This window comes from Maniola hyperantus, chromosome 17 (assembly GCF_902806685.2).
Source record: "Maniola hyperantus chromosome 17, iAphHyp1.2, whole genome shotgun sequence".
NCBI classification, from domain to species: Eukaryota; Metazoa; Arthropoda; class Insecta; order Lepidoptera; family Nymphalidae; genus Maniola; species Maniola hyperantus.
Genome location: NC_048552.1, coordinates 6,157,393 through 6,172,169, shown reverse-complemented (window position 1 = coordinate 6,172,169; position 14,777 = coordinate 6,157,393). Strand labels below are relative to the sequence as shown.

The 14,777-nt window shown below is 37.8% G+C and overlaps 1 protein-coding gene across 1 annotated transcript in view; it reads right to left on the bottom strand.

Moving 5' to 3' along the window:
* The window catches only part of LOC117989940 (elongation factor-like GTPase 1), a 149,973-nt gene extending 140,342 nt beyond the window's left edge, over positions 1 to 9,631 (bottom strand). The window contains exons 1-9 of the mRNA XM_034977338.2: positions 9,127 to 9,631; positions 8,137 to 8,376; positions 6,830 to 7,010; positions 5,331 to 6,213; positions 5,182 to 5,255; positions 4,426 to 4,581; positions 3,010 to 3,127; positions 1,295 to 2,013; positions 499 to 612 (exon numbers count right to left, since the gene is read on the bottom strand). Of these exons, the coding sequence (XP_034833229.1) occupies positions 499 to 612; positions 1,295 to 2,013; positions 3,010 to 3,127; positions 4,426 to 4,581; positions 5,182 to 5,255; positions 5,331 to 6,213; positions 6,830 to 7,010; positions 8,137 to 8,376; positions 9,127 to 9,474 (2,833 nt within the window). The 5' untranslated portion in view covers positions 9,475 to 9,631. The remainder of the gene's footprint in view (positions 1 to 498; positions 613 to 1,294; positions 2,014 to 3,009; positions 3,128 to 4,425; positions 4,582 to 5,181; positions 5,256 to 5,330; positions 6,214 to 6,829; positions 7,011 to 8,136; positions 8,377 to 9,126) is intronic.
* Positions 9,632 to 14,777: the final 5,146 nt, after the last annotated feature.

Here is a 14,777-nt window from a genome sequence, read left to right as displayed (position 1 = left end):
AACAAGAGAGACTCGTGCTATCTCGCTCATGATACGCGCGTACAAAAAATGGCGCATAGGCAACCACCAACAGCGGACGGAAGGGCTAAGATATTTTCGAACCTTTCAAAAATATGATTTCTATGCAGGTACATCGATGTATTAGTACTCTCTAGTTTATTATACAAGGAAGTGTATGAAGCTCGACAAACTGTTGCCCATGTCGCCGACGTCGTCCGTCACTGTCGCTTACCTTAAATGCTTTTCATACATATTTCTACACAAGCTACAAAGCCATGCGCATGTATCGCCTTCCAACCATCGCGTGTCTTCAAGTTTTATTGGCTAAAACGACACTTGTTTAAACTGCGTCTTTAATGCCAATAGAGTAGTGACAAGATATGCCAATAGAGTTGTGATAGCAGCATTGCGATTATCGCACACATTTTGGCAATACGGGCACTGGAAAAATGCTTCTTGACCTGTTGAAATAAGATACAATTTTGTTTAACCACTTACCTAATACTTTTTGGTCTACGACAATATCACAGGAGTACATCGCCGCCATTAGCCTTTGTGGCTGAGCTTGGAACGCTTTTCTGCAGCCTTCTTTAACTGCTGACATTATTTGACCTGTTCAAAACAAAGTTCAATTAGGATCGAATTTTTCAAACTAGCTAATACCCGGCAAGCGTTGCAATGCGACTCGCGCGTTATTATTGATGGTACTTTGTCAAAAATCTTTCCACAAGTCCCAACAACAAATATACAAAGTTTCAACTCAATCAGATGAACGATAGTGAACGCATAGGTAACTTACAGATAACCAATATTTATTTTTGTCGTATATGGATTAGAATCTAGTTATGGAGCGCCGCGTCGTTCGATTGCTAAGGATTGTGGATACTTGAATTTATCTTAGAGCGTGTCGCGACCTTCCCATCTGGCATTAGGTCATAATATCTACCGCGGCGCTGCACTGCCCAAACATGTTAATCGCTGAACAATTGACATAGGCTAAATATTCTATTTACCGCGCAGGAGATAGATTTTTGCGATTTTTTTTCAAAGATTGAAACGACGGCTTAGCTCTTAAAAATATTTCTACTAGAAGCCCGCTATAGTCTTTACAGTGACAAGAATCAAGTCATAGTACATCATCATCATCATCATCATCAAACCATCGGCGGCTCACTACTGAGCACGGGTCTCCTCTCAGAATGAAAATGCCATCACCACACTGGAAAAGTGTGGATTGGAAGACTTCACTCACACACCTTTGAGAACATTATGGAGTACATTGATTTACAAGTACCTGACAAAGGTCCATAAATGTAAGCCATATCTTCTTCCCCTTTATCTAAGGTCCATTCCTCTACACAAAACGCAACCCCCATCATCGGCTCCTCACACAACGGTCCCGCGAGCGAAGCCAACTGAAACCCATTCACGAAACTACTCTCATACTCAAACCTAAGGTCTTCCTTTAACTCTTTTTCGTGATAGAGATACTTTGTCTTGTAATCCGGCGTTTGGTTCAAAAGCAAATTTGGACCACAATTCCTAGGACCCACGGACCAAATTTGTTTAACAACATCCTTCCATTCGGGCCCTAATTTGGAACATATACTTTGCAATTCCGATTTGAACGCCTCTATAAGTTTCAACATCCTATCTGAGAGTTGATGTTTTCCGTTTACTTGCATTTCTTCAAATGTGCTTTCTAATTGATCGTTTTTAGACAATCCTTGTAAAGCTTTTATGTGCTGTGATATCGCTTTCAGTAAATCGGAAGACTTGTCGAGTAATGAGGTTATTTCATTTGGCAAAGGTCTAGCTCTTATTTTTATTGTACTCTGTTTATTAATAGTGTGTATTGTTATCAATGGATCTTTTTCTTCTTCGTTTGCCTTATCGATGTTTTGCGAGTCAATTTCTTCGTTAGCCATATCGAGCTTTGGCGGTTCAATTATCGTTTCTCTGAATGGCACTATTGGTTCTGAAGCTGATATTGGTATTTTTGCGTACAAATTCCTAGAAGCAAAAACCAATTAAGTCACGGTTTATTTACAAGAGACTAGTGACGTGCAGTACGCGGCAGATAATACTGTACGTCGACCTTTAGAAAGAGATAGCGGTTTCGTAGAGCGTTATTTCTGTCATTGAGACCGACAAAACGTCACATGGGTGTGAGTGACAGAAACAACGCTCTACAAAGCCGAGTTCTCATTCTAAAGATTGATGTACATTATTTTCTGCCGCGTACTGGATACATTTTCATTCATAGACTTGTGACATGGCAATGCTCACGCTGCCTCATTTGTGTAACTAACGGAGACGCCACAGGTATTTTGCTACTTCTATAGATTCCTAAAGACTTCTACTAGATAGGTAGATAGATAGATAGAAATACTTTATTGCACACAAAAAATATCACATAACTATTACAGAAACTAACACTAAAAAATAATTGTATGCAAAGGCGGCCTTATTGCTCACAGCAATCTCTACCAGGAAACCTTTGGTGAAAGGAGAAACTAGGTGTTGGATAGTACTTACACGCAATACAGAAAAATTAAGTAGTATAATATATTATATAATATAATTAACTATTTCAGTAATACATACATAACTATCATAGATATACATAACTATTATGGCATCGATAAGTATAATTCTTTAAGACGATTTTTGAATATGGGCAAGGATTTCGAATCCCGGATATTTTTGGGCAGAGCATTCCACAGTTGTACAACATATACTGTAAAAGATTTCCCGTAGAATTTTGTGCAGTTACGTGGGGTTTGGAGTTTGTTATCTGTGAATGAGCGCAACTTCCTGTCGCGATCGGCAGAACCAAGAAAAATGAAGCGATCTTTAAGGTACGAAGGAGTGTGGGGAGCATAGAGGATAGAGAAGAGTAAGGTGGTACTAGGTACTACTTCTAAAGATTATTGACGCATTTGCATTGGGTAGGGTTGGGTATTTTTCAATTACATTTATACAACAGTGAGGTGATATTGTACTTACTTGAGATCCTCAAGACATCTTTGTAAATGAACTTCTCCAGCCGTTACCAAAACGTGTTCACCTGTCTCTTGTAATAATACTTGAACACAAGAATCTGACTGATTTAGTAGTCGAAGCCCTGTAGAAAAGTAAGCATAGTTTTCGGTGGAAAATGGAAATTGATCAGTCGGATCTGACCTTTACGACTCATAATTCCACAAAAATTGGGCGGTCGAGCGATCGATTGAAAATTTGAAAGCGCACTTACAGCACGCGGCCAAAAGTGATGAACATCGATCTTTAGAAGGAGACAGCTTTGTAGAGCACTGTCTCGGTCGTTGAAATCGATAAAGCGTCATATAGGTATGAGTGACAGAGACAAACGCTCTACAAAAATGAAATGTCATTCTAAAAGCCGATGTTTCATCACTTTTGGCCATGTACTGTACGCGCTTAGTTGAAAACTAGCTTATGCCCGCGACTTCGTCCACATGGATTACACAAATTTCAAACCCCTATTTGACCCCCTTAGGGGTTGAATTTCAAAAATCCTTTCTTAGCGGATGTTTACGTCATAATAGCTATCTGCATGCCAAATTTCAGCCCGATCCGTCCAGTAGTTTTAGCTGTGCGTTGATAGATCAAACACTCATTCAATCAGTCAGTCAGTCAGTCAGCTTTTACTTTTATATATGTATTTAGATTATCTATGCCCGTATTATAAATGCGAAAGTGTGTTTGTTTGTTGGTTTGTCTTTCAATCACGTCGCCACGGAGCAACGGATCGACATGATTTTTTGCATGGGTAACCTTAGAGACCTGGAGAATGACATAGGCTACTTATTATCCCGGAAAATCAAATAGTTCCCACGAGATTTTTAAAAACCTAAATCCACGCGGACGAAGTCGCGGGCATCAGCTAGTGTAAAATAAACACCTTCCATTGTATTCACTATTCTTATTTTGAGTCTTTAATTAATTTTCCTGTACAGTAGGTACATCATACGTAGGTAGGTCATACGTGCCATATACCTATAATCTTGTCTGTAATTAATTCCACACTAGCCAATGATCGGCAAGCGTCGCAATGCGACATCTAGCGACAAACTATAACACTAACTACCAAATAGGTGTGCTCGATTGTGTGGTCGAAGACAAATGCATGTAGTTTTTTGAAGCTACGGTAGATGGCAGCACGTACTGCATATCTACTTATAAAATATTATTTTAATTAATTACAAAAAAAAACACAATAAAAATACATATTCTGGGAAAATTTCAACTCTCCACGTATTACGGTTCACTAGATACAGCCCGCTGACAGACAGACGGAGGGACGCCCGGACGGATGGACGGGCGGACGGACGGACTGTGGAGGCTTGGTAATAAGTCCTGTTTGGCACCTTTCGAGTATGGATACCAAACAAGGAAACCTACCTTTAACTAATTGAGGTAGTTGTGAGGGATATGTAGGTTCTACAGCGACCCTCAAAATTGGCACAGCGGCAAACTGAATCTCACTGAAAGCTGGACATGCTATTGTACTGCTTAAAGTTGCCGTTTTTAGTATGTGGTCTTCTAGACCACCAATACCTGCAAAGTGCAAACCATTATTGTATTTTACAACATAAATTAACTTTATTTAAATCAATTTTTAACAAATCTTAAATCAATCTTTGATTAAGCTGTGTGCTGCTATACTCAGTGGCGTGCACAGGAGTTCAAGCCAGGGTATGCATTTAGGTATGAACTTGTTTTACGGCAGGTTATAATGAAAAAGTAAGCATTGTTTTCTTACAATGAGGGTAAGCAGTGCGTTTATGCTTCTATGAGCTGCACGCCACTGGCCTATACTATAATAATTTAGTTTGAACTAGATAAATCCACCCGGATAAAGTTGCGGGCATCCGCAACTTTATACGGGATTTATTTTAATCCTGTGGAAAATAATTGATTTTCTGGGATAAAAAGTAGCCTATGTCCATTCTTTGGGATGCAAGCTATTTCTGTGATAAGCTAGCAGTCTGAAAGACACATTTATAACAGGCATTACATGCCTATATGGATATGCTATTTTAAAAGTGGAAGAGAAAACTATTTGATTGACAAACACTTTTATATGGACTACAAATATATTTTCTTTAATCTTTTTTACTTTGTTTATTATTATTTTTTTGCTAATAAATATCTTACCTATAATATTGCCAGCAACTGCTTCTTCGATTTCTTCAAGTTCTCTACCCATTAATATGTACAGCGATTTTACCCTGCAAAACAAATTCAAACAATTAAAATTATGATTTTATTGCTAAATATCTTGTCATCTACATGTCAAAACTTACTCTGTACATGTAATATGTTCGTCGCTTTGCAAATCTTTCAATTTCTTGTTGGGGTCTATTTGAAAGTCTTTTTTAATAAGTACTTGGGAGGGATCGTGTTTTGGACCAAGGACGTACAGTGTGTCACCTTTCTTAACTCTACCACTAAATATTCTAGCAAACGCTATAAATGCAGTTGTGTTTTCATCTTCTTTTTCTTTTTCGTTTTCTACATACTTTTCTGCATTATTTAAAACCTTTTCAGGTTCTTTTTTTTCTATCATAGGAACTGGTTCAGAGTTCACATTATTCTTAAGTTCTTCACGCATTTGCCTGGCCTTTTCTCTTCTAAGAGCCATCTCTTCAGGCGTTAGTGTTTTAGGTTTGTTTTCAGGCAACGCGCTTTTATCAACACTTAACATTTTAGATATAAAAATAATCACATTTCTATCTTTACTACTATCACAGGCTAGGAAGTCATCTTTGAGTTTTTTCGTTTCTTCAGGATAAGATTCGAAATCTCGAATGCGTGAGCACATTAATTTTTCAACTTTTTCTGGCAAAATTTCCTTGGGTGAAGGAAGTTTTGTACACACCATGTCTAATACTGTATTAGATAAAGGAAGCCACTGCATCATGAGTGACTGCAGTTGTATTCTGCTGTCTGTGTGCCTCAAATCTCTAGCAGTTAATTTAATACCAAGCTTTTCACAGATCACAGGCACTTTTTCCTTATCGTTCCTTAAAATAATTGTTTCATAAATATTCCAAAGGTTATCAAAAATAACTTGTACAAAAAGGGGCTTTTTTGCTTTTTCTTGTGCACCTTTCATAAAGCGTTTCGTTTTTGAATTTAAATAGAAATCACCCCACAGAACTTTTCTTAATAACTCTTCTTTTACACCTGAAAAAGGTAGATTCATGATACACAAATCACTAATTGAGAAACTTAAAGAATATTAATGTATGTAGTTATGAAAAGCCCTAGTCACACATAAACTACGGTGCGTGATTACGAAAGGACGTGACTTCAGCGTCGCATCTCGGTAACAGTTTATGGTAAGCTTGCACTGCGGAATTCCACAAACACAATTATACCTGCAGATTTGTGTGATTCTATAAAATTTCCATTTAAAAAAAGCATATTATGATGAAATTTTGCAGTAGGTACGGGCTACTTAGAATTGTATGAAACAGGTCACATTCCAAAGCGCGACGGTAACCGCGTACCACTGCAGCACAGCTTATATAAGCAGTTCCGTAGAGGAAATGAGGATTAAAGGTGCTGTTGTAAATTCAAGCTTAAATGATAAACAAAGTAAAACCACCTTATCACAAAAGTTGTGATTATCACATTGATACAATCACTATAATATTGTAATTGGCTGAGTTTATGTATTCTTGCTGCAACTGTGCAGTTTAGCCAATAGTCAGAGAGTGTTAGCCAATCAGAGGTGATTATGATTGTCATATTACAGATGTCAAACTGCAGAGCTAGCACAGCTGAAATATCAACTTACCAAGTTTGTCAGAGAAAAGCTTAGCAAATGTATGAACTGTAAAGCCCCATCCGTCAATAGCACTCGCAAATACCACATTGCCTTGTTCTGGTGAAAAATATAACTGAGAATCATCTGCATCTTCCAAAGCGGAGGTCCAGTCATAGAAGTTGTTGTCTTCTTTAGGCCTTGGTTTTTGTGGCTGCAAATATTGTAGGCCAATAAATAAATAAATAAATAAATAATTGATGACTATTAAGTATGTATTTATTATAAGTAAAGATAAGTGGAGAGTGATTAGTCACAAATGACAAAAAAAAAATATTTTTATCCAGACTAATAATATTTACATACTATAAATCTCAAAAAATGTGTGTTACCTTTTCACAGCTGTTTTGCTTGACTAATTTTGACAAAATTTGTCAATTCTTTAATCACACCACACACTCTTGGTTAGTGTAATAAAATTGTTTTCCGTATATAGAATAATAGGTAGATTTAAGTACCTACTGTGTAACCGCGTATGAGATAGCGATAGCACGACGTAACGATGAATAACACGACAATTATTACCATTGTATAGTAGTCAATATTTGTATTAACCGATCAACAATATTTGTATTAAACGTTTTTTATGTAAAACAAATAAATAACTCATGAGAAATACAATTACGCCACTAATTCTCAAAGTTTGTTTTGCAACTAAAGTTGCATGCTTTGTATGTAAGTTGTATGTATTCTTGAAAAAAACCAGTTACACGATAAGGAACAAAAAAATAGGTTAGCTGCGTCTCTGTTTATCACATTAGTAACTTTATCTGTGCTCTCTTTTTAGTGTGAATGAGAAAGCAAACGTTCCTGTATCTACCTTTATGAGTAATATCTACGTTGTTTTCATAATTTTGTATGACTTTTTTCTCTGAAGATGAAATAGGTAGATATACTGCTTTTTTATTTCATAACTAGACTAGATGAAGCTTTATTTTTTTTTAATCCAATGGAAACTCTTTGATTATTCCGAATAGAAAGTAAACTATGTCCATCTCCTTAATATGCAAGATATATGTCTGTTCTACATTTCGTCCAAATCAGTTAAGGATGGACTGTGAAAGGTAACAGACACACACTTTATTTATAATAAATTTTACTATGTACAGTCAAAATCTGTTATAACAACATTGACGGGACAACGGTTATTAGTCACAAAAGTAACTAGTTGTAATAACCAGTGTTAAGTCTTCACACTACAAATAGCAGGGCCTTATATTATGGGCATTATAACCAATATGTAAGTAAATGATATATAGTATATGCTATACCATTTTTACCTGTTTATCAATCAAAGTCTCCTCATTCTCCAACACCTCAGAGGCAAACAGCTCTCCCATAACAGCATTCACTTGTTCCATCACTTGAGTTATGTGCACATAGGCATCTAAGGCTGTCATCTTCATCTCTACAATAAGGCGGTCAATTTTGTTCAGTACTAGAACTGCCCGGATGTCCTCAGAGTATGCCTGTTTTAGTGCCAGTCTGGTTTGAGGGCATACACCTTCTACAACATCCACCTGTGTAAATTAAAGTAAAAAAAACTAAACTGTAAAAAATACTTTAAAATAGATCATGTGTATCGAAACATTTACTCAAATGTTAAATAAATCAAACAAAGATATAAAAACAAAATGTTTGCAAAATATGGAACCAATTTTGTTCAACAAAACCATCATGAGTAGGTTTCCTCAGAATGTGCACAACTAGTTATATCTTGCAAAGGAAATATAACAGTAACCACTTCATGACTAAGAGCTCTGAAAAGGTCTGAAATTAGCTAGACACAGTTTAACAGAACTTACATAAGCAGAAGTTGGTTCTATCCTTGAACTGAAAAATAAGATTGACAATTTTCTTATTGTATTAATTTATTTTATTCTCTTAGTTTTGATATTGTCTCTTACTTAATTTTACAGATACTCCGATAGTTAATATCTGGCACAATATCTTTAACAAATGGACGTTTGCAAGTGTATAAGCAAACAAGCATCAATTAACAACTTGCTTTAGAAAATGTGTATAAATTCTGTTTTATTGAAGTTTAAGTTATTAATTTTATTTTTTATTTAAGCCTATAACAATTAAATATTAAAATTACAAACCAAAAATATCATCTGTACAACTGTAATGAGGCAGGGTGCCCAGAACGCTGGCTGCGTTACCATGTGAACGGCCAGACTAATATGCTGACCGAGGTAACTGCCAGCTGTAACTATAGCACATAATTTATAGGAAGTAATTTGTTTGTAAGTATAAAGTACACTTACCACAACAATGGCCCCGTCACACAACCTAACTGCGGTAGACACTTCACTTGAAAAATCAATGTGCCCTGGAGAGTCTATGAGGTTCACAAGATATTCCTCCTTGTCTAAAGCGTGATACAAGGCAATACTGCTGCTTTTCATGGTTATACCCCTCTCCTGTTCGTCTGGCCTGCTGTCCATGTAACGAAGCTTGCCTGACATTCTCTGCGATATGATGCCATTGCTAGATATCAAAGAGTCTGCCAAAGTAGTTTTTCCATGGTCCACGTGGGCCACGATGCAGATATTACGAAGTTTTGTTGGTTTGTTTTGAAGTTCCAATAACTTCGTCGAGTCTACCAGCCTCATTTTTATGTTTTTTGGTCAAACTTTCACACGTACACTTTTTAAATAGATTAATATGAGTAAGGTTATGGTTTTAGATATAAATCAATACGATTACAGTAAGAAATTATCAAGAATTTATTGCACAATGTGAGCGAAATCCGAAAATAATGACAATGTAATGTTGTTGACTTGACAACGTCATAAACCGACAGCTGTCAGCTGTATTCGTGACTTTTACGTTTAGAAATTTACATACAACCAAGGAGATTGGTTATATTTTATGCACGATGTTACAGCCAAAGTGGGTAACATTGGCCATAATAGGCTATAGTGGCGGTTTTAAGATTTCATTTAAAAAGTAGGTATTATTTACAAAGAGTTGGTTTACTACCCCGATCTAGCAGAGACCTGTGCTTATTATTTTGATAAAATAAAATCTCGATGTTTTATTACCTGTATTATAATTATTAAAGTATAGTAATTCGCGACATGTCGACATGGCAATCTGCACCCACACAGCCTGACCAACGCTGCGCTTGTTACCCCACGCTATTCCGCACCGAATAGCGCGGGGTAACAAGCGCAGCGTTGGAAGACTCCCACTATTATAGATGGCCAGACATCAAACGAGTCTCAGGAAGCCGCTGGATTCAAGCGGTGCAAGACCGTGGCGTGTGGAAATACCCTACAAGACACCACCATACCGTCCAATGCAGGTATGACCACATAGTGCACATAGGTAGGTACTAACTACTACCACTGAACTGGACACTATAACCAGCAGTTAAAAACGTTTTTTTTATAGACGTCTATCGTTGATAATAATGAGTTGTGAATATCACGATTTCCTTGTTTTTTATTATTAATTAGTTGAGTCAATACATAATAATTCAAACTTGTGCTCAAATACTCGTACCTAATTCTCCTTGTTTTTGTACTGCGTGTTCGGAAGGTTGATAAATTATGTGTAAACAATTAGCAAATTATTACAACAGCTGTTGTTGTAAGGGTGTCCTCCTTCCTTCTAAAAAACCAAAACTTAAATTATTTATTGGGTAGGAAATCTCTGTGTTATAGGTTGATACCTTAGGGTATTAATAAAATGACTTAGTTAATGAAGTAATATTATTAATAATATTAGGTACTCATAAGATAGTTCAGAGTCACTCAGCGGGCGATGGAGAGAGCTATGCTTGGAGTTTCTCTACGTGATCAAATCAGAAATGAGGAGATCCATAGGAGAACTAGAGTAACCGACATAGCTCAACGTGTTGTGAAGCTGAAGCAGCAATGGGCAGGGCACATACTTAGTTCGTAAAACCGATAGACGTTGGGGTCCCAAGGTGCTGGAATGGCGACTGCGCACCGGAAGACGCAGTGTTGGAAGACCCACCACTAGGTGGATGGACGACATCAGACGAGTTGCAGGGGCCGCTGGATTCAGGTGGCGCAAGACCGTGGCGTGTGGAAGTCCCTACAAGAGATAGGTCTCTTGTAGGGACCTATCTCTTGATCAACCGATAGACGTCCACTGCTGGACATAGGTGTCCAGCAGGGGACGTCTATCGGTTGATGATGATGATGATGAATTAAGTACAGTACGATTCAAACGTAAATGCGCCTCTGAAGTTTGCGCACCACGTTGCGCACCACACACATTTTGGGTGTCCAGGGAAGCGGGTAGGGTAACAGCGCACGTCTCGCAACTTCACACAGACGCATTTAAGTTTGAATCGTACTGTAATTTGTATTAAATATCTAAAAGTGTATTTTTTGACTCAAGAGCTGGTGCTTATTTCGCTCAACGGTTGAGCCTTGCCGTTCAGCTAGGTAATAGCGCCAGTGTTTTGGGCGCAATGCCCATAAATGACCATTTGGACGGCGTATATTTTTTGTAAATATAAATTATTATTTTTTAGTGATAAATTTTTCTGTATGTTTTATAGACTAGAGATAGATTTTATTCTTAATTATATAATTAAATTACAAATCAAGTGTAAAGTGTAAAATAAACTTTTTTATCATATTTTAAACTTAAGAAAGGATAATACTTACATACCTACCCATTTTGTTTCAGAACTCTGCCGCATACCCATTCATTGTCATAAAAATATGTGAACACATTCCTGTTATCCAGTTAACACTCCATTGAATCCCCGTTATTATACATACTTACTTAGTTAGGTACCTACCTAGTACCTATTCCAGTGACATGATATACCTACCAACCTACAAGTTAAAGTTAATATAATATCAGAGCCTCGATAGATCAACGGTTAAAGGAGCGGACTGAAATCTGAAAGGTCGCCGCGAACCGCACCCGTTGCACTATTGTCGTATCTACTCCTGGCACAAGCTTTACGCTTAGTTGGAGGGGAAAGGGGAATATAAACCCAACAGCATAATAAACAGCATATAACAGCATAATAAACTTGGCTGATATTTAAAAAAAAATATAGTAGATAAAGGTAGTAGGTATACGTAGTACGTAAAGTACATGATACTTACTTATGTGGTATATAAATTCTAAACCGTCCTCCCTAACGCATGGGTGAAGGCTGTGGTCTTATAAGTTTGAGGTCCTGAGTTGGATTTCTGGCAGGAGCAATGTCTCTGGTCTGATGTGGTGTGGTGGGAGGCTTCGGCCGTGGCTACTTACCACCCTACCGACAAAGTCGTGTCTCCAAACGATTTAGCGTTCTGGACTCCGGTACAATGCCGTGTACAAATTACTGATACCTAAGGTTTATGTATGGGTTTAATAAAACCGTTATACGGCATATAAGTCCCGCAAATGGCTAATGCGGCATTGCATGTGAATACTTACCCATTTTTTTTTCGTAGGAGGGGAGAATCCTCATGGACATAGTGCCGGACTACGCGAATACGTACTCTAAGAATAATGAATTTATTAACCAAGAAAAAATGTATAAGGCTGATTACTCAACCTTCAAATAAACGTTAACTGGTGAAAAAAATTTACGTTTTAACACGCGATTGTAAAATCGCCCCTCATTTATATCTCAAGACTTACCTACTTAAGATATTTTATAATACTGTACTAAAGTACTTATTACGTCATGACAAACTTATTGAAGTCGGTTACCAAAAGCAAAAGAAGTGAACATGAACGTCACACGTGGAATGATGTACTAGGCTCTACGCCCTAATCTGTGGCGTGCTAAATCTACCCGCATTGCGGTGACCGGATGTCCATCCATCGTGCCCACGTACCTACCCTCGTGTCAATAATTCATCACATTGGACAATGTGGGATCAAACTGGCCGATATTGCTACTACATAAACTTGCGCTATTCTCTAAACATACAACCTCGTTTTCAGCGCTGTTTTCGTTACAGCAATGTATTTTCGAGGTTCGTTGTTTTTAACTTTATCATAAACCATAAGACAGCAAACTAATACCTACCTACCAGCTAAAAAAAGAACCCAGAGTCAGCGCGTTATATTATTGACACGAGCCCGCTCTGAAATGAGAAGCTGTTTAATGCAAAAAACCGCATCCAAATCGGCATTAGACATACCTACCTACATTTTAACAAAGTCCAAACAAACATCACAGGTAGGTACACTGTCGTGCGTTTGGGTAAAACAGAACTACAGAACTGGATTTGCTCGAACAAAACAAAACGACTGAAATCTAATTGTATAAAAGGAAAAGGTGACTGACTGACTGATCAATCAACGTACAGCGCAAACTACTATGGATGGATCAGGCTAAAATTTGGCATGCAGTTAGCCATTATGACGTAGGCATCAGCTAAAAAAGGATTTTTGAAAATTCAACCCCTAAGGGGGGGGGGGGGAATAGGGGTTTGACTGTAGTCCACGCGAATGAATTTTCGAGCATAAGCTAGTGAAATACAAGCAGTGATAATATTATGCTCACATTTGTACGCGTCCAACTACTCGTAAATGCGACCAGGTGTTTTCCATTCATGATTGCCACGCGGAGTTGAACACGCATTCAAGTAGGTAATCAAAAGTTACAGAATTGTTCTTTACAATAATTAATTTTGAAACTCTATAGAAATATTTCGAAGACCCGAACCGGTGATAGTTATTTACTACAGATAGACGGACATAAAAGATCTAAAATATCCACTTCCCAAATATCATCATTCCACCCTGCGCTCGCTGATACGCGGTCTCCACTGAACACGTCTGTCCCAACGGCCATCGGTTCTGTGGCAGACGTGACCTGCCCACTGCCACTTCTGGCTAATTCGTCGAGCTGTATCGGTCATTCCGGTTCTCCTACGGATTTCCTCGTACAGATCATGAGGTAGATAAACATATAAATCAAGAAAATATGAAGAACACCAGAAGAATACCTTCCTTGCCAGGTGGATACATACAGGACTACCTACATGTATTTGTGATGTGCACTTCAAATGCGGCACCCACAAAGTATTGTGTGTAGGAGAAACATATTGTTTGCTTACGGAATATTTCTACAAATTCAAGCTGGTTCTCGTGAAGACGGGATATGACATAAACCCCGAGCACCGAGCCGTTAAATTAAACAGCTTGCACGAAGTTGTTTATGTCTGGAATCTTGCCAGCTCTCAATTTTAAGAAACTGCTGACACTGTGGCGAAATTTTCAAGCTATTTCGGGTAATTAAGAAAGAACTGGATACCTAAGATCTTCAGAAGACATCACCGTGTCAAGAAACACTATCCGTCACTGTAAATTTAGATTTTTGTCAAAAGTATGTATTTTATAATATGCATGTAAATATGTTTAAAATGATACTTACTATAATTTTTAATACCTACGTACAGTAGCCGGCAAGAATTAATGTACATCGACCTTTAGAATGAGATTTCGGCTTTGTAGAACGTTGTCTCTGTCACTCATACCTATGTGACGTTTTGTCGGTCTCTACGAAACCGCTATCTCTTTCTAAAGGTCGAAGTACGATATTTTCTGCTGCGTACTGTATTACCTACAAAACAATTAAGTTAATTTCTAGGTCAACGGGAAGTAGACGGACGGACGGACGGACTTATTTCATAGTTTTATTTATTCACTTCTATCGCCAATCCTCACTGACTGTCATTTTTTATTATTATTACCTACTCGTCCTAGAGTTTACCGCTGACTCGTCTCTGCCGCCAAGCGATTTAACGTTCCAGTACGATATCGTGTAGAAGCCAATAAAGTGGTATGGGTTTAATAAAAAAACTGCCATATGCCTTCCAAGTAAGCCGACCTTCCACCATAGACTGCATCATCACTTACCGCCAGGTGAGATCGCAATCCCTTGATCCCTAAATTTTACGTATTTTGGAAGACCTTC